This window comes from Mustela erminea, chromosome 6, assembly GCF_009829155.1.
Source record: "Mustela erminea isolate mMusErm1 chromosome 6, mMusErm1.Pri, whole genome shotgun sequence".
NCBI classification, from domain to species: Eukaryota; Metazoa; Chordata; class Mammalia; order Carnivora; family Mustelidae; genus Mustela; species Mustela erminea.
This window is the reverse complement of record NC_045619.1, coordinates 25922825-25943858: the sequence shown is the minus strand read 5'-3', so window position 1 is coordinate 25943858 and position 21034 is coordinate 25922825. Positions and strand designations below refer to the sequence as shown.

Here is a 21034-nt window from a genome sequence, read left to right as displayed (position 1 = left end):
CTAGCTTTGGTATTTCTTGTATGCACTCCTGTGAGTTGTAGCATTCTTTCTTTTAAACATCCAAACAATAAAGAGTCATTGGTAGTCATTGAAAATTTGCTTCCCTTTAAAAGCTCTCGTTTTCCATCTAGTTTTTTAAAAAATAGATTATTCTCCCCATCCTACTGCCGAACTCTGCCTGTGAATACCTTTACCACAAAGTATAAATTTTGTTTCCTAGAAAAACATTCTGCAGACACTACTAAACTATGAAACTACTGAAATCAGCTTAGCTAAATTAATCCCATCTGAATACAGTTGACCCTTGAATAATGGGTCATGATGGGCACCAATCCTTCATGGAGTTGAAAATTACCCTGTAACTTTTGGCTTCCCCAAGACTTAACTATTAGTAGTCCACTGCTGACCGGAAGCTTTGCTGCAAATATAAACAGTTGACTAACACATATTTTATATATTTATCTGTATTATATACTGTATTCTTAAAGCTAGAGAAAACATCAAGGAAATCATAAGAGAAAATATATTTACAGTACTGAATCATGTTGAAAAAACTCCACAAAGAGTAAAGCGGACTCACATAGTTCAACAGTGTTGTTCAAGGGTCAACTGTACACTCAGTCTATCTGAATATAACAAATTGCTCACGGGGAAGAAGATCTGGCCTGAGATTTCTATTACCACTAGTTTGTCAATTCATAATCAAAACATCGATACTGTTTTTCTTTTGGCTTTGCTGAGCAGAAGCCCCAGGAAATCAAAGAAAGATAAAAATACAGAGCAAACTTTGAAAGGGATGTTTTGGTCTTATTCAGGCACTCCAAAATGTATTAAACTGAGCAGTATCAGTACCTAAATGCTTTCAGAAAATCTTTTAATGCTGAGCAGTGTCCCTTTGGTGTAAGGTTTGAGAGAGTGCCTGGAATGAAATGTGGTTGGTGTCTCATAGGTGCCTCGGTCTCCTAGTCTAAATCTATACTGTCACCACCATTTCTGCAAAACAGACCTGTCCTCACTTTTGTCTTCCTAGCATCACCTTGTCTCTCAAGGTAAAATTCTTTGTGTTATCCTTGACTCCTCCTCCTTTCTCCCTGCCCCTAATTGGTTACTACTCATTGCCATCTCCAAAGTGTCTCTTTTTTCCCTTCATTCTATTCTATCCCTCCATCCCCTTCCCTGGGAGAACTGCCTCAGAACTGGCCTCCTGGTCCCTGCTGTCTCATCCGCTACCTTCTCCTTTTTCGCTGTGTCTTGGGTTGTCATTCTAAAACAAAAATCTGGTCTTCTCCATCTCCTGCTTAAAAATTTTAAATACTTCCCATTCCCTACCAGGTAAAATCTTCACAGTGCCACAAGGCTCTTCCTGATTGGGTGTCAAGTCTCTTTTCTGGCAAACGCCATATACTTTCTATGCTACAGCTTTTACTTTTCCCAAACTTACCATGAACTTGTTTTCATATCCCTTTCTGTCTCATAACTCCTCTGTCTAGTAAAACTCTTATTCATTCATTCACTCCACAAACACAGCTTCCTCATGTGTACCAGGAGCTACAGGAGGCTATGATCACTCTATGGACTTTCCCTGTACACTGCCCACACCTGTTCTTCATCTGACCAATGCAACGAAAATGCTTCTTTATTCACAGGAAGAAAAATGGCTCTTAACTCATTACTATGTTCTTGTTATATTTCACTTAATCATCACAAGAACCACATAATGTAGTTATTATTACCCTCATTTTATAGGTGAGCAAATTGATGTTCTGAGAGGTTGCAGGTCTTGGTTAAGATCCCTCCAAGTTGTTAGGATCCCTGATTTGTCCAGCTCCGTGGTGTTTTTCTTTACACCCTGCCACTAATTATTGGTATCATAGTAACCACTGTGTACCTTTGTCTTTTAAAGGCAGGTACTGGTCATCTTTACCCTTTTACATTCAATGTCTACCACATGGCAAGCATCTCAGTAATAGCTCAGTGTAGGCATCCTTCACAATGACGCAGCCACCGATACGGCTCTTCGTGCCCTCAATACATTGAAAAATGTACTGGGACATCAGCCCTATCATTAACTCACCCATTTTCCCTGAGTAGGAATTTCAAAAATTTTGTGGAAAATGGCTTTTAAAAATAAAATCTTAATTTTTAATATTATCACTATTATAATTACATAAAAGCATGCAAGCTGACAGGGAACTTTTGCAAAATCAGACATCAGAGCCCCCAGTACTAATGACCATGTACTTACTTCCTTGAGAACAGTAGAAGAGCTTTATAATCTAATAAAAGGGACAAGCAGAAAAATCCACCACCGCCAATTACTTACCACTTTCATGGTTATATAAAGGGCTCAATCAGACCTACAATCAAGTCTTTCATAAATGCCAAAATTCACTGGTGGGTGAGGATGAGAGCAAATGTTTTAATTCAGGCTTTTTACAACCATTAGTAATGAACTATGATAGAAATAAGTTCCATTGTTACAGTAACTCAAAATCATGCAAAAATAATAATTTTAGTTCTTTTATGAGAGGAAGGCAGAATATATTAGCATTTAATCCGCCTCAAAAGAACAGTGACTCACCAGAACTATCTGGATAGCAGTCAGTCATTCAGTCAACATTTATGAAGGCCCACTGCATGCAAAAAGCTTTGAAAGCTTTGTTACTAGGAGATAATAATGGTGGAAGTTCAGCTACACTGGTATTGTTATAAAATTCCCCATGGTTTTTTATTCTTGGCCGTGGCTGTTCTTTTTTTTAGGAAGCACCAACTAATAAACTTCTCTATGCCAAGGATATCCCAACCTACAAAGAGGAAGTAAAATCATATTACAAAGCAATCAGGGATTTGCCTCCATTGTCATCTTCGGAAATGGAAGAATTCTTAACTCAGGAATCTAAGGTATTGTTAGAAAGCAGAAATAAGAGGGGTGCTTGGGTGGCTCAGTTGGTTCAGCTTTCCAGGCTTGATTTTGGCTCAGGTTGTGATCTCAGGGTCCTGGGATCAGGCTCCATGCTGGACGTGGAACCTGGCTTTAAGATTCTTGTCTTCCCTCTCTTAAAAAAAAAAAAATCGAAATAAGAGAATATTTGCTTTTTTAAAAAGTCATTTCAGAATCTCTCAACAAGACTCTCTTTCTTTAAGAAACATGAAAATGAATTTAATGAAGAAGTGGCCTTGACAGAAATCTACAAATACATCGTAAAATATTTTGATGAGGTAAGATTTTTAAATAACATTTTAAAAAATTGATATTAGCCTCCAGGATTTGGGTGTAAAGCATTCTGTAGGTTTCAGGACAGCTCTGGCATCCCTAACGGCCAGACAGGGAAGCCAGGAAGCCTGTCTGAGGTGGGGGATCCTGGCACCGAGCCAGACCCTGCACGTGGCTGCCCCCTTCTTAGTTTTATCATGCTGCCCACCTTCGGACCAGCCTGAATTTACATTTGAGTTAATGGGGTCTGTAGCCATACTGACTTCAAGATAACTTTGATGAGTAAGCAGTGGTCCTATTAAATAGGGCCAGCTTATGCTTGATTGTAATCTGCTAAAATGAAAGCTAAGCTTGTTAAGTTGCCTAGATTCTGTATTCAATAGGTATATGAAAGTATAACATATTTCTAACTTAAGCAACTATTTCAATAAACCATTCTCCTTTGATTAATTCTCCTTAATCTGGATTTTTTTCTTTGGGAATTCACACAGACACAGTCATCAGATGCGCTGTTTCCAAATATATGTTAATTCCCCCTTCCCTGATTCCCCCCCACTCAGTCATGCTGGGACAGGCTATCCATGTCAATGGTGAGAATAGCTCACCAATTCCATTTGCTACTTGAAGATCAAGTGAAGCGCTAAGGTAGGGTAGAGGCAATGAGTTCCTTACACATGATAAGCATCCTTCTTTCCAGGGGCCAGGGGTTAGAAGGGAAGCACTGGGGAGGGGAGGGGAGGGGAAAGGAGGCACCACACTGCCCAGGAGGGGAGGGGAGGGAAATACTTAACTGACCAGGATGCCCCTGCCTGCTGCATTTAAGAAGAAATACTTGCCTGCATGTTGGCTGCCCAGAATGCTTGCTGTGCTTGGAATGGCTGTGACATAATGCATAAAACAGGGCCTTGGAAGTCTGGCCCCATATTTGTAAGCAAATAGTTGGTACTTCTTGCTAGCTTCTATTTTAAGCCAAAGTGTTGTTGATCCTGTGATAATGACTTAGCAAAACAACTTGCAAAGTGAGTATGTAAATGATGGAAGAAAATGTTGGCATCTGTTTCATACAGATTTTACCACTCACAGCAACAGGAATGCAACCCCCCCCAAACAAAACAAAACAAAACAAAATTAAAAAAAAAAAAAAAAAAAAAGAAACAAAACCCCAGAACTGTAATGCTAAAAACACAGTATCTAAAATAACTGTTCTAATTGTCAACAGATTCTAAATAAACTAGAAAGAGAACGAGGGCTGGAAGAAGCTCAGAAACAACTCTTGCATGTAAAAGTCTTATTTGATGAAAAGAAGAAATGCAAGTGGATGTAAGCACTCTGGGGACTGGCTTAATCTGGCAAAATTCTTCAGACGACTTGGGAGCAAAATGGCTGCTTGAGCTACTCTGTGTCGTTAATTTTTTAAAGTTTGCACACAGGTTCCACTTTGAGCACAGTCTTTCAGAGACCAAGGCACATGCACAGCTTTTAGAAAGCATACCCACCATTGTGCCTGTGCATATACTGTGGGAACCTTTCTGTAAATAGAGTCGAAGTGGTTGTTGTAAACAGCCTCCTTGTTTACAGAGAATACAGGGCCAGTAAGCAAGTGTCAGTATTGTTAACTACAGTCTCCACTTAAGCACAATGACAACAGTGGTTTTGTTTGAAAACTACAGTTCTGTAGCACTTGTGACTACACTGCACTTCTGCAGAAAAGGGACACTGCCAGTGATGACAAGAAAATGTGAAATGAGTCATTTGGAAACAAGGCCGGAGTGTTAGGGCAACCTCGAGGATTTGCGGCATTGAAACTTTCCCCAGTAGTTCTTGGAAAAGCTGACCGCAGAATTTGGTAGTGTGTACACTTAGCATTTGTGAGTGTGTGTGTGTTTTTAAACCAAAAACTGACAGTGTTGCAACATTGTTGAAAGGGCTCGTGTTTTTCAGTGGTCGCCAGTTACACTCCATCAACTCACCTCCATCTCACGAAGGAGCTCTAAAGCAAGGAGAGTGAGGAGGTTTATTTAAAATGCAACAGCATTTTACCCACTTTGTCCTGATGTGTTCCTTTTTTCATTTTTTCATATAAATGTATTTGATAGTGGACATGTTGGCTGTTGTAAAACAAAACAAAACACCATTAGTTTATTTCTGTCTAAAAACTTTGATCAGAACTAACTGTAGAAGAGTAACTTCCTCCCCTAATCCTACATTTCTGTACTTGGTGTCTCCTTGCTTTAGATTTCTGGTGAACCCTGTGATTATAAATACTTGTGTGTGATTACAAAAAAAAAAAAGATACATTTTACATTTCATGAAATTGCTGTTCACACTGGAGTATTATATATGAATATATATATTTGAGGCCCAAGGCCTGAAAAATATTAGTATACAACTTGGTATCTTAGTCTTACTATGTACTTTTTGAAAGTATTCCTCACAAGAGAAAGAATTCAAAATACCCAATTTATTCATGCCTTTCTTTTTAAAGAATCCCCTATCCAGTTACACTGTAGTCTTTTTATTGCTGGTTTTTTATTCCTGAATTTTTGCTGCTCATGACCAATTTTAATACCACTGTGTTTTCCTTCTATTAAATCAAAAGTAAAAAAAATGTAATTGGCAACTCTCAACTTTCCTTGTGGCACCTTTTACCCTTGGTGCTCCGAATCCCAGATTAAGGAAAGACATTTTTTCAAGTAGCAAATAAAACACTGATCATCTATTCCTTAAAATCTTATACTAACACTGTATGGGATATCAGGATATCAGTGTGAATTTGTCTTCGAAAATGAAATTCCTTTTGCTCCTCAGTATCTAGCAAAGAGTAAGAGGTGATACCTCAGCAGAATGATCAAATAAGCAGTTATTACCCTGATAGGCCCCTTCCTAATCACGTCACTTTTGACCATTGTCTGTCCAATGGACACACCTCAAAAATACTACCAAATAGGTTACTTACAAGTATAAAGGTGAGAGGTCTGGTCCCCATCTAAGGCTGCGACAGTCTTGATGTGAAGGCATTCATAAGAGAATAACAGGACAGTTGAGAGCCAAGGGTAGGAGAGTTGCCCAAAAGACTTCCCCTTCTTTAGGGTACAGAAATGCTAAGAAAAGGATCAGCTACAGCTTTATCTAAGTATTCAGTAAATGCTACATGAGGGTGTCCCTGTCCAGCTCTCTGGCACATGAGTCCCATGGGGAGACCTACCTCCTCTTCTGGGTACGATGCTGCTGGGAACTTTGGGCAAGTCACTTACCTCTTTGTGCCTCAATTTCTGTATAATATTTCTAACCTACCTCACTGAGGTGGTGTGAAGATTCACTAATGTATGTAGCGTGTTTGTCAATCCTCCAGTGAAAAGCACTATCTAGATCACATTTTGGATCACATTAGCCAAATGCAGTAAATGGCCAAATTAGATGTGTGCTGAAGACAATCAGTCACTGGGTCTATATTAAACAGCAACCAGAGAAACAAATGGCAAACAATTTCTATTTTCAAGTTTCTTTGCATATTTTTTTGGTGCAAACAATTCATTTATAAACTTTTTTTTCTAACACTAGTGTCTACAGCAGCATTTAAAAATTATTTCTGTTACCTTTTCCGTATTAGGGATCTAAAGTCTATTTCTTCTTGTATACCTGATTGAAGCTGTACTTGGAGATGAATGTTTTAAATGTCTATATCCAAAAATAAACATTTTGATGTAAATGTGGACTGCCTTTTTTTTTTTTTTCCTTCAAATGTTCTATTATAGAAGAGTTTTTATTCTAAGTAGCTCCATGGAAATTATCTGGGTACCAGCGCATATGTGAATAAGCAGCTCTGTAATGGAGTAAGTACATCTAGTTTCTTCTAAATGATGCTAAGGACTGCTCAGTTACAACCCTGGCCTCCACTATCTACCTGGACTTTTGATCCTGAAGACTTCTGGACAATGAACATTCCACTTAGTTTGGCGGACTTGAGCTCTGCCTTGTTGATGTGAAGTTATTGCAGCAGAATTCCTTTAAAAGAGGTTAGGGATACACAGAAATAAAACATTTATAATAACTTGGTTAGATCCACAACAGTGGGGGCCAACATTAAATACCAATAGTATTTCTAAGGGACCCCAAGGGATTCAAGTTTTACAATGAATGGCCCTTGTTTTATACGGTCATAGGATATAATTATTTGTACTTTGTGGCTTTGGGTTAGAATAGAAAATAACAATGAGATCTTCTACATTGCTAAATACACACTGTATGGTCAAAATAAAATTAAACACACAACAATATAGAAAAATATTAAGTTCTTTAATTATGTGCACACAGCTTTTAGAATGGTAGCATTTTATAATATTTAGATATCTTCAAGTTTTGTTTTTTAATGCTGACTTTTAAATTGCCATCTTTTTTCAAGAACTAGAAGTTTAGAACTCCTGTATAAAGTAAACTGGAAAATGTTTACTGACCCTGTTACTGCCAACCATCTCAAAGAGGCTGAAGGAATTCAACATGGGCATATTTTAGGCAAAATGCCAAAAAAAAAGAAAGCCAAAAAATTTTGAAGTGAAATTAATAAAATAATTTAAAAACTTGATTCCTTTTTTTTTTTTTTTAACATTCTCAAAGGGTTGTCAATAAATATTCTAAATATCTCTTGAGCTGTTTTAATGCTTCGCTTATCATTAGTATAATCCTAAAATCCTGACACTGATGCAATATAGCATGTAGCCAGTACCTTTTCTCGAAGCACATTCAAATGTTCTGGCAAACAGTAATACAATATCTAAATGCCACATATGTTAAAACTTCAAGCTTTATTGAGTCACGCTGATTTCATCTCTTTTATCTGCCTTTTCTCCAAGAACATCATTCCCCAGGAGAGCCAAGTTCCTCTAGTTGTTTCCTTTGTGTTGTTTCTAGTTCTTCTAGTCTTTTGCGAAGTAGAGAGAGTTCCCTTTGATGCTGTTCCTCCTTAAAAGTAGAGAAAAAAGGTGGGGGTGAAGCAAGCTCAGAAAAACAGCTGGAAAAGTAACTGGTAGGCAACAGCCTGAGTAGCTCTTTCACTCAGGCCACAACATCTGGCATAGAAAGGATGACCATTTTAACAGTCTGAGAAGACAGCATTGCGGGCCAGACTACTAACTAGTCTTTGCTTCTCTTCTGCCTCAGGCGCCAGCCCTTGGCAAATCCCAAAGTCTGTTCGTCTATCTAGATATAAAACTCACCAGGGAGTGATTTGGAAAATACTAATGCAGGGCCCAGACATACTTACATGCTGATGTTCTAACAAGGCTGGAGTTTAGTAGTTTATTAAAAACAAAAGCACTTGGTCTGAGATTCAGTTCAGTGACTAAAATCTTTGGTGCTTATAATATTATAAAATGTAATTACTTAATATATCATCTTTTGAAAATCATCCCATCATTTGATTCCTTCAGTATCTCAGGGACCTAATTTGTAGAATGAGCCCAGGATTTGGAATCAAACAGATTTAGGTTTGACACTCAGTTCTGTGACTTATTAGCTACGACCTTAGGCAAGTTACTTCACCTCTGACTCAGCTTCCTCATCCGTAAATTGGAATAACACCTTCCCTCAAAATATTTTCCATTAGGATTAAATAAAATATTATATGGAAAAATGCATAGTGCACAGCATTAGTAAACACTCAGCAGCAGTTAGTAATGGAGTGAGCTGCAAACTCCAGGTTACTCAAAGACTCATCAGTCAAGTTTCTTCTTTTCAACTGTCCAGGGGATTTCATTCCTAGCATCATCACTAAAGGACAGAATAGATTCAAATCCACTTTGCTTTTACCAGCAAATTTCTATAGTAAAGAAAGATTTGAGTTTTTAACTCTGAATTTAAATGGATAAAAACTTACAGAAATGTTAGTGCTTTTTTAAAACAAAACAAAACAAAAAACCCAAAAACATAAATGCTCATACCTGCATATGAGGAGGAAAGGATAAGTCCATGCCTGGAACCATGGCTGATGATTGAAAGGTAACAGGATTGATAGATGCTGTTGGAGGTATGTTAGGAACCAAAATTAAACTTCGAAATTCATTATGTCTTCTCTGTATGTCCTTTAATCTTTTTTGAAGCCTTGTATATTCTTCAAATGGAACATTTTGTCTTAAAAAGAAAAAAAGTGTTTCTGTTCTTTAATAGTTACACTCTATTGAAGAACAGTATGATTCACAGAATTTCAAATGGGAATAAAATGAACTTCAAAATTATAAAATTTATCTTGTATGATTTATACATAAAATTCTATCTAGAAAGATAAATAGAAATATGACATCTTAATCATGTATTACTGTTAGTTCTGCAAGCTTTCAACTCATTTTTATTTTTTTAAAGATTTATTTATTTTAGGGGTGCCTAAGTAGCTCAGTCTGTTAAACATCTGCCTTTGGGGATGCCTGGGTGGCTCAGTTGGTTGGACAACTGCCTTCGGCTCAGGTCATGATCCCAGAGTCCGGGGACTGAGTCCCGCATCGGGCTCCCAGCTCCACGGGGAGTCTGCTTCTCTCTCTGCCCTTCTCTTCACTCATACTCTCTCTTACTGTCTCTCTCTCAAATAAATAAATAAAATCTTTTTAAAAAAAAAAAAAATTAAAAAAAAAAAAAAAAGTCTGCCTTTGGCTCAGGTAATGATCCCAGGGGCTCCCTGCTCGGTATCTGCTTCTCCCTCTGTCCTTCCCCTGTTCATGCTCCCTCTCCTTTTCTCTGAAATAAGTAAATTAAAGAAATAAAATCTTTTTTAAAAAGATTTGAGAGAGAGAGAGAGGGAGAGCGAGCGCACACCTGAGTGTTCACACATGCAGGAAGTTCTGGGGAAGAGGGAGAGAGAATCTCCAGCAGACTCCCCACTGAATGGGAAGCACCACTCAGGGGCTTGATCTCATGACCCTGAGATCATGACCATAGCCAAAACCAAGAGTCAGCTGCTTAATCAAGTTAGCTGCCCAGGCAGCCCAATTATTAACTCATTTTCAAGTTTTATTTGCTAATTAATTGAAGAGTAAAAATTTCCACTCCACTCCACCAACCCATGAATCCTGAAACTAAAAGACTCCTTAAACTAAAAGGGTGCCTTTTATTATCAAAGGAGTCAAGTAGAAATAGAGAAAATACTAGGTTGAATCTTACAAAATCATCATTTTTATAGGTGAAATACGGCCCAATACAGGAATTACAGCCTAATTATTAAAAATGTAGCTGATGGGGGTGTCTGGGTAGAACAGTCAGTTAAGCCAACTCTTGGTTTCAGCTCAGGGTCATGAGATCAAGTGGGATTCAGTGCTGAGCAGAAGCCTGCTAAAGTTTCTCTCTCTTTCTCCTACCCCCCTCCAGCCACAAAGATGTACACACACACTCTCAAATAAATAAATCAATCTTAAAAAAGAAATGTAACTAATGACAAAGGTAAAGCTACCCATTAACTTTAGGGAAAAAGGATCTGGGATAAAAAAGCTAACTTTTCACGCCTTTATATACCATCTCCTTTTTGGACATGAATTTCCTGACCATCAACCACACCACTAATTAAATACAGTTTTCAAAACCATTCAAAGTTCTAGATGATCAGTGCCACATAGGTGCCCAATCCTGAATGGATAATATTTCAAAATTAATGGTTATAGAAGAGGTAGTAAATTGAATTTTGTTTTAGAATAAATTTGGTGGCTTCTTACTTTGGGTCAGAGTAATTCTAAAGCTGGCATGAATTTGGGACCCCTGGATAGCTCAGTCAGTTAAGCATCTGACTCTTGATTTTGACTCAGGTCATGATCTCAGGGTCAAGAGACTGAGCACCATCTGCTTAAGATTCTCTCTCTCCCTCTGCTTCCCCCCCACTCTTGTGATCTCTCTCTGAAAGAAAGAAAGAAAGAAAGAGGAAGAAGGAGAGAGGGAAGGAGGGAAAGAAAGGAAAGGAAAAAGAAGAGGCAAGAATTCCACAGTCTATATACTTCAGGTGTTCTAAAAAAACAACTTTCACATTTTGGTAATAATTACACCCAAGGAAGACAGGTGCACATTACGAAACATCACTGCTTGATATTTTAGGCAATTTCCATACAGGAGAGTCTGACACTGTCTTGTGCTGAAGGCTACCACTGAAATTAGCTGAATTTGAAAAGTTTGTATTACCTTGAATCAAAAGGGTCAACAACACCATTACCACTAAGTTAATATGGCAAATCATCTCTGCTCAAACATGCTCATCATGCAGATTAGCTGTGTTTGTGTGTAAACAAAAAATCAGAAGCTTTGGGCCAATAATATTTTTCTACAACAAGAAATCAAAAATCTCGATTCAAAATTCCAGCCACATTTTTGGAACTATGCAATGCTACAACTCTCTTGTCTCAGTAGCTAGCAAGAACTCACACCACTCCTGGCTACCAAAGCCAGGGACATTTCCTGTCAGTCCCAACCATAACACAAATGCCTGGCATATGTTACAGACCTTTTGGTTTGAAGGAACATTCAACCAGAAAAAAAATAAGGGGGCGCCCGTGTGGCTCAATTGGTTGGGCGACTGCCTTCGACTCAGGTCATGATACCAGAGTCCCGGGATCGAGTCCCACATCAGGCTCCCAGCTCCATAGGGAGTCTGCTTCTCCCTCTGACCTTCTCCCCTCTCATGCTCTCTCTCTCTTTCTCAAATAAATAAATAAATCTTAAAAAAATAATAATAAGGAAATGAATTAGGAGCACAATGAACAGTTTTAGAATTCTTTCAAACATAAAAGAAAACAAGTGTATTACAGAGAAAACAAAGAAAGTACATTTTAAAAAGAAAAAGTGTGTTACACTCAGTATCAAAGTTCTATAATGTCAAAGTCACTACATGGGATATGTATTTATACAGTTACCTATTTAACACCTGATTTTCTGTTTCTAATTCTTCTCTCTTTGCCTCTAACACTTCTACTTTCTCTTGTAGTCTCTTCAATTTGTTTTCATGAAGAGATTTTCTCTAGAAAAAAAATATGAGCAAGTACATTAATACAAAATCTCCTCTTTGAACAAAATACAGAGAGAATATTTTACTCAACAAAAGAATTTTCCTTAGAGATAAGTATTTTCAGTGAACACTAGCAGGAAAGATTAGTAGATATGATTCTTATTGAAAAATGCAAAGATATTGAGCCACAGATGTACCTCATATTCTCACTGTGACAAATAGAACTGTTATGAATGCCAAACCAGAAAATGGGTATCAATAACTAAATTGCTGCAAATAAAATATCTAAAAAAGGAAGGAGTCAAATTTACTAATGAGCTTACCTGTCACTCTTTACTTTCCCAAAAGATATGTGTTTTATAAAAGAACCAAAAATTTAAAATTAAAAGCATGCTTACAATTGATAAATTTCTACCAAAGCAATAAAGGACCAGAAAGCTAAGGGAGATTACAGATGCATCTCAGTTTGAAAGTATGCCCTTCTAATTATTAAAAAGAAAAAAATTTAAATTGTACAAAGGAAAAATTTTCTAGTATGGAAAAATCAGGGTATAATGCCAAAGTGGTATAAAAACAAAGGTAATTAATTTTTCATTTTTATAAAGAGGTTGTTTTTGTTTTTTATAGAAAAATATGTATAAATGTTGCAACTCATTTAGTAGCTATAGGCCTTTCAAGTATTTGTTTTGTAACTCGTCCACTGAAGTATATCAGGCTTATAGAAAAATGCACAGAACGTAAATATAAAGCAAAATGTAAAAGCACAAAGCAAATGCCGACCCTCTTACCTCACAAGGCCAGGAGCACTGCCTTATGAGAAGTGCCCCAACCCCTCCTCCTTTCACTCTCTACTCCCTTTAGTCCTCTGAAAAGGCAACCAACTAATTTGCTTCCAAAGTTATAGCATAGTTTTGCTGATTTTTGAATATCATATGAACAGAATCATAGTCTTTCTGAAATTCTTTTACAAATGGCTTTTTTCTCTCAAGATTGTGAGGTGTATTCGTGTCGTTGCTTACAGTAACTATTCATTGCCACATATTGTCCTGTCCTTATGAATATCACATAGTTTAATGTATCTACCTGGTCTAGTTTCCTCTAAGGGAAAAGCAACCTCATGTGCCATGCTCATCTCTCTCAGTTTCCTACCTCTCCAGGATCTTGGCCTCCTAATTCTTTGCTGCCCTCTGTGGAGGTATTTTTTTTAAATACTTTGCCCAGTTCTTCTAGTTTTTATGTGGAGAGCTGATCCACAGACATATGTCTGTCATTATCAAAAGCACATGCTTTTAGGAATTTTAGTTCAACTAGCAGCAGACATTTTAAAGATGAAAATGCTTAATACTTCATCATTGTATTATTGTATAAATCTGCAATCTTAAAACTTCTCCATTTTATCTCCAAATAGTCATATTTCTCCATTTTTATTGTTCATTTAAACTATAATACAAAATTTATTTTATCATCAAATCTTAAGTACACACACACACCGAGTACATGCTTAACTGGGCCCTATATTAACTATACAATACAAAATACAGGGACTTCTGAAGGGAATTCCAGTCTATAAGTACCAAATCATTAGAAAGGGCTTTCTAGAAAGGATAAGAAATTAATTAGGGAGAATCTGTAGTACAATGGGGATGTGGATTTGCCTGAAGCGTCTCCAGCAAGGGACTGATAAGTAAAAGATATGTTTTAAGAAATCTGATATGGCATCAGTGTATGAGATAGACTTTGAAGTTTGCCTCTTAAGAGGAAAATCTGGATATAAATCTTGAAGCCAGGGTTCAGGACAATGCTGTCCCCATCCTCATCATCGTAAAACAACCAATCATTTACTGAGCACTTGCCAGGTGCCGGGAAATGAGCCAGAATGCAATAAAAGCACTGGTTGGTTAGTTGACTAAAAGACCTATTGAATGCCTTAGACCCGCTCATTAAAATCATTTCTTTGCAGACACCCTCATTACCTTGACCCAAATCTCCCTCTTCTTCAAACTCACCTGGAAAAACCTGGATCTTTATTAAATATGATGCTCTACTGTCTGGACCTACACAACTGGACACAGTTGGCAAACACACACACAACTATGTGCTATGCTACCTGACCCTCCTCCTAATTCCCCAATCCAATCACTCTTCCAAACTCTTACATTCTTTTTTTTTTTTTTAGAATTTTTTTTTTTTTAAAGATTTTATTTATTTATTCGACAGACAGAGATCACAAGTAGGCAGAGAGGCAGGCAGAGAAAGAGGAAGGGAAGCAGGCTCCCTGCTGAGCAGAGAGCCAGATGTGGGGCTCGATCCCAGGACCCTGGGATCATGACTTGAGCCGAAGGCAGAGGCTTTAACCCACTGAGCCCCCAGGCGCCCGCCAAACTCTTACATTCTTTTACAACTTCTTCTCTCTCCTCAGGTATCCAACACCTGCATTCTGCAGAGTCTGAGATGTGGAATCTTTTTTGCACTTAGAAAATTGCCCACCAGGAGAAAACTTCCACACATCTATCAATTTACCAGAAGTTTATAATCATATATTTTGCCTCTTTCCCAGTTATAATAGATACACCGTGTTCCTATGCCTTCCACCTCTGAATTGCTACTATAGGATATCATTCCTGCAACTGCCCCCTTTCTCCTGCATTACTGATTTTCCCCTTGCTGCGGAATCATTCTATAATTCACCCCTCCCTTTTAAGAAATTCTTTGAACTCACAACCCTCCTTAGCTACCATCTCCGTTCTCTACTTTATACAATGAAATTCCCTAGACAAACTCTATCTTCCACTTCAATCTGGCAACTACTCCTGACAAGGCCACCAACAGTCACTGCATAGCCAAATGAATCCCTAGTCTTCATATTGCTATTGTATCATCTTACTCTCAACATCATTTGATATAGTCGATCTTTCTTGAAGCACTTTTCTTCACTTGGCACCTAGTATCTTCTTGGTTCTCCTACCATACTGGCCACTCCCTCTCTGTTTCGTCCTTTTCTTCTCAACTTCTCAACTTAGGCATTCCTCAAAGCTCAATCCTCAGACCTGTTCTCCTCTTAATCTTCCTTTTCTTTCTGGTTGACCTCATTCAATCCCTTTGCTTTCAATACCATTTATGTGATGTGGACTCCCAAGTCTTTATTTCTAGTCTAGTCTTCCTTCCTGAATTACCGATTCATGGATCCACCAGACTACTGAACATCTCCACGTGGAAGTCTATTGGGTATCTCCAAGAGTTAACATGTCCCAAAGGTCTTTATTTTACTGCAAAAACCCATTCTTTCTAAAATCTTTCCCATGTCAGTAAGTAGCAAGTCTATTTTAACTAAGTGCTCAAGCCCAGCATCTTGGTCATCTTTGCTTTACATATTTCATGCTCTACAACTATGGCAAACTCCACCTTTAAAATATATACAGAAACTGACTACCACTAAGTATTTGTCCCTCTACACAACAGCCAGAGATTCTTCTAAAATACACTGCAGATTATATTATTTTTCAATTTAGACCTCTCCAGTGTGTTCCTATCACATTTAGAATAAAAACCAAAGAATAAAAATATCACCTGGCCTACTACTACTTCTCTCCGTTCCAGCTACCTAGGTGTACCTCTGCATTTCTTTAGCATACCAAGCAGACCCCTGCTTCTCTCTTTTACTTGCTATTCTGTCTGGAATACTGTTCCCCTACATATAGAACACAGCATCCTCTGTCCTTTCCTTCAGCTCAAATGTTACCTTATCAAAAAGTCTTCCCTGACCACCTATTTAAAGAGCCCCTTCTGGGTCGCCTGGGTGGCTCAGTGGGTTAAAGACTCTGCCTTCGGCTCTGGTCATGATCCTAGGGTCCTGGGATCGAGCCCCGAATTGGGCTCTCTGCTCAGCAAGGAGCCTGCTTCCCCTCCTCTCTCTCTGCCTGACTCTCTGCCTACTTGTGATCTCAGTCAAATAAATAAATAAATAAAATCTTTAAAAATAAATAAATAAATGAATGAATGAATAAATAAATAAATAAAGAGACCCTTCTACCCCTCTTAGTTTTCCTCTTAGCATACATCTCCACCTGACAAATATTTGTTTCTTTAATCTGTCACCCACCCAATACAATGTAAGCTCCCCAGCACAGTCTTTACTTCTGTATTCCAGTGAACAAAACTACCAGATACATTAAGTAGGTACTCAATAAATTTGTTGAGTAAATTAGTTAAATTAATACAGAGAAATCTGGTAGTGGATAGATCCTGAGCTGAGTGTTAGCAACAGGAATAAAAGGAAATGAGGTGAGGAGGGGAAAAAATGCAAACACATTATAAAGGAAGAATTTGTAAGCCTGATAAGTGTACTGGGTTGAGCAGTGTTCCCAGATATTCATGTCCACTGAGAACCTCAGAATGTGACCATTATACAGAAAGAAATTTATCTGGTCTTTGTCCTGGGTTTCTAGCACAGAGCTCCTAAAATCCTTGGAATTTCCTGAGTGACAGAAGTGTCCTTTGTTATTCATAGACTAACAATGAATAGTTGTCATCTTTGATTTATATCTTTCATGCTCTAAAAGTACTGTAAACTCCACAAGACACACAGGAAGAACACCAGATGAAGACAGAGGGACAGAATGAAATGATATGCCTACAAGCCAAGGAAAACTCAGGGATTGCTAGCAACCACCAGAAGCTAGGCGAGAAGTGTGGAACAGATCCAGCCTTAGAGGGAGTCTGGTCCTGCAGGCATCTTGATTCTGGACTTCTGACCTCTAAGACTATGAAATAATACCTTTCTAATGTTTTAAGCCACAGAGTTTGCAGTAATTTGTTACAGCACCCCTTGGAAACCAATACAGTGACTAGATCTGGGGGAAGGGAGCCGTGAGGATGAATCAAAGGTTTGAAGCCTAAGTGATAGGAAGAATAACATTCTACCTCAAAGAAATTAGAGTTCAGAGGGGAAAATGGCTGTAAAGAATGATTTTGTTCCATTTCTTTGAAAAAGATGGATGGTACTTTGATAGGAATTGCATTAAATGTGTAGACTGCTTTAGGTAGCATAGACATTTTCACAATATTTATTCTTCCAATCCAGGAGCATGGAACATTTTTCCATTTCTTTGTGTCTTCCTCAATTTCTTTCATGAGTACTTTATAGTTTTCTGAGTAGAGATTTTGTGCCTCTTTGGTTAGGTTTATTCCTAGGTATCTTATGGTTTTGGGTGCAATTGTAAATGGGATGGACTCCTTAATTTCTCTTTCTTCTATCTTGCTGTTGGTGTAGAGAAATGCAACTGATTTCTGTGCATTGATTTTATATCCTGACACTTTACTGAATTCCTGTATAAGTTCTAGCAGTTAATAATCCAATCAAGAAATGGGCAGAGGACATGAACAGACATTTCTGCAAAGAAGACATCCAGATGGCCAACAGACACATGAAAAAGTGCTCTATATCACTCGGCATCAGGGAAATACAAATCAAAACCACAATGAGATATCACCTCACACCAGTCAGAATGGCTAAAATCAACAAGTCAGGAAATGACAGATGCTGGCGAGGATGCGGAGAAAGGGGAACCCTCCTACACTGTTGGTGGGAATGCAAGCTGGTGCAGCCACTCTGGAAAACAGCATGGAGGTTCCTCAAAATGTTGAAAATAGAACTGCCCTATGACCCAGCAATTGCACTATTGGGTATTTACCCTAAAGATACAAACGTAGTGATCCAAAGGGGCACGTGCACCCGAATGTTTATAGCAGCAATGTCCACAATAGCCAAACTATGGAAAGAACCTAGATGTCCATCAACAGATGAATGGATCAAGAAGATGTGGTATATATACACAATGGAATACTATGCTGCCATCAAAAGAAATGAAATCTTGCCATTTGCGACAACATGGATGGAACTTGAGCGTATCATGCTTAGCGAAATAAGTCAAGCAGAGAAAGACAACTACCATATGATCTCCCTGATATGAGGAAGTGGTGATGCAACATGGGGGCTTAAGTGGGTAGGAGAAGAATCAATGAAACAAGATGGGATTGGGAGGGAGACAAACCATAAGTGACTCTTAATCTCACAAAACAAACTGAGGGTTGCTGGGGGGAGGGGGTTTGGGAGAAGGGGGTGGGATTATGGACATTGGGGAGGGTATTTGCTTTGGTGAGTGCTGTGAAGTGTGTAAACCTGGTGATTCACAGACCTGTACCCCTGGGGATAAAAATATATGTTTATAAAAAATAAAAAATTAAAAAAAAAAAAGAATGATTTTAATTTTGACTTTAGTGGTCCAATACAATCAAAGGATTGTCAAGTGGATGTCTTAGTGTTAAAAGTATTATTCAACACAAAGGAACAATAGAAAAATCAAAAGAACACAAACCTAGGATTCCTCTTTTACCATCTTACCGCCAAATTCAATGAACTCTTTTCAGTAATCATGCTAAATGACAATTTATCTTTGATACCTTTCTTTTCCTGTGACTTCTACAATACCATATCATAGGTTCTACCTCCATGACCATTTCTCTACTAAATCTAGCTCCTCTTTCTAAGTCAACTTAATTCTTAGTTGTTTTATTCTTCAATCATCTCCAAAATCTCAAGGGTCTAATTCTTTATCTCTAATCTGAATTACCGATCTCTATGCTTTCCTTTCCAATATTTCTAGCTACTTACACAGCACCCTGACTGAAGATGCTGGGACATGAGTACGGGGAATCCACACTCTGGATCACTCCAGATCTGACATGCATTTAATGGAACATATCTTCTCTTTCTACTCCTCAGCTGACATGTGCTCTTCACTCCATCAGGACAACTCCATCTACATCCTCTCACAGGTACAACACTTCATATTTTTCTTTCTTATTTAGCACCATATCCTATAACTTTTCAAAATAATTCTAAAGAGTCACTTTTCACTTTTATTCCTATATCACAAGCCCAAATTCCACACTTCTTGCCTCATTGTATTAAAATAGCTTCCTGGGGCGCCTGGGTGGCTCAGTGGGTTAAAGCCTCTGCCTTCAGCTCAGGTCATGATCTCAGGGTCCTGGGATTGAGCCCCGCGTCGGGCTCTCTGCTCAGCGGGGAGCCTTCCTCCTCCTCTCTCTCTCTGCCTGCCTCTCTGCCTACTTGTGATCTCTGTCTGTCAAATAAATAAATAAATAAAATATTTTAAAAAATAAATAAATAAAATAAAATAGCTTCCTAACTGGTCTCCCTGTCTTCAGGCTTCCTTCTCCCTGACACTGGTCTCAAACTTCAGCATCCACACAGATCACCTGGGAGTGACTATTAGTATTCTTTAGGTACTGCATGTTATCTTCTTTCTCCAGCTAGATTATATGGTCATCAAACGCAGGAATTAATCATGGCTTCTATTTTCCCGTAAGTGTATAATAAAATGTTAGGCCACACAACATATTCAACAGGTATTTTACAACTTCAAGACTACAGTTCATTTTTTCCCCAAAAAACATTCATAATAACAATCTAATCAAGAATAATTTCAGAGAGGGACGCCTGGGTGGCTCAGTTGGTTGGACGACTGCCTTCGGCTCAGGTCATGGTCCCGGAGTCCCGGGATCGAGTCCCGCATCGGGCTCCCAGCTCCACGGGGAGTCTGCTTCTCTCTCTGACCTTCTCCTCGCTCATGTTCTCTCCCACTGTCTCTCTCTCAAATAAATAAATAAAATCTTTAAAAAAAAAAAAAAAAAAAAAAAAAAAAAAAAAGAATAATTTCAGAGAAATATACCTTAGAATAAAAATAACAAGCTGTCATCTCAAGTGTCTCAAAAGGAAAAGTACAACCCATTGTGCTCAGGACCAAGAGGTCTCTCTTCATACTTATACTTCAACAATGTATAGAGAAAAACATACACAGAAGTCAACAGTCACAGAAAGGCGTTCCAACTCAAGATACCTAGTCAAGTTTTTCCAAACAAATCCATACAGCAAAATATCATTACACAAGACTTTACCTAAAAACACTTAACAGAAATGACATAAGCTTTGTGCATAGGAGTTGTAAATAAACATACTCAGGTGGCAGTGAGCCATTTTTCTAGCCTTGGGGGAAAAAATGAAGCTGCTACTCCCCAGTTATAATAATCACTCACAGGAAAGCAACTCTAAAGGATTATGATTTCTGCCCTATAGTTAATATTTTGTGACTTGTTTTAAGTCTTACTGCATAAAAAAGTTATTATTTTTGTCATCTATAAAGATCTTAAAAAGTTCTTAAGAATTATATTTATGTAATCTCACAGCCAAAATTTTCATATAGAAGCATTATCTTTAGCTTGAACAGGAAAGAGTTTGAATTAAAGATATTAATTTTATAGTGATTATTCTACTATAAGAAATAAGACTCTGGGGCGCCTGGGTGGCTCAGTGGGTTAAGCCGCTGCCTTCGGCTCAGGTCATGATCTCAGGGTCCTGGGATCGAGTCCCGCATCGGGCTCTCTGCTCAGCAGGGAGCCTGCTTCCTCCTCTCTCTCTCTGCCTGCCTCTCTGCCTACTTGTAATCTCTCTGTCAAATAAATAAATAAAATCTTTAAAAAAAAAAATAAGACTCATATGGATACAATGGAGAAAAAAGCAGTTAAGTATTTAAAATAAAAGAAATTGGGAAATTAAAAGAGTAAAAGCACAGAAAGAACACAGGATTAAGAACAGAAAAATGGCGCGCCTGGGTGGCTCAGTGGGTTAAGCCGCTGCCTTTGGCTCAGGTCATGATCTCAAGGTCCTGGGATCGAGTCCCGCATCGGGCTCTCTCTCTCTCTGCCTGCCTCTCTGTCTTCTCCTAATCTCTCTCTGTCAAATAAATAAATAAAATCTTAAAAAAAAAAAAAAA

General features: G+C 38.2%; 2 protein-coding genes across 6 annotated transcripts in view; one reads left to right on the top strand and one right to left on the bottom strand.

Annotated features, from left to right (window-relative positions):
* Positions 1–6238, top strand: part of PLXNC1 (plexin C1) — a 143045-nt gene extending 136807 nt beyond the window's left edge. Inside the window, exons 29-31 of the mRNA XM_032346762.1 lie at positions 2761–2901; positions 3145–3219; positions 4434–6238. Coding sequence (XP_032202653.1) covers positions 2761–2901; positions 3145–3219; positions 4434–4538 — 321 coding nt within the window. The 3' untranslated portion in view covers positions 4539–6238. The remainder of the gene's footprint in view (positions 1–2760; positions 2902–3144; positions 3220–4433) is intronic.
* A 579-nt stretch (positions 6239–6817) lies between these two features.
* Positions 6818–21034, bottom strand: part of CEP83 (centrosomal protein 83) — a 140010-nt gene continuing 125793 nt past the window's right edge. For 3 of the 5 annotated variants that reach the window (XM_032346763.1, XM_032346765.1, XM_032346764.1), the window contains exons 14-16: positions 12091–12194; positions 9151–9340; positions 6818–8173 (exon numbers count right to left, since the gene is read on the bottom strand). In XM_032346763.1, the coding sequence (XP_032202654.1) occupies positions 8069–8173; positions 9151–9340; positions 12091–12194 (399 nt within the window). In that variant the 3' untranslated portion in view covers positions 6818–8068. Of the gene's footprint in view, positions 8174–9150; positions 9341–12090; positions 12195–21034 lie in introns of those variants that run through there. The other 2 variants (XR_004286687.1, XM_032346766.1) reach the window with 2 other exon arrangements.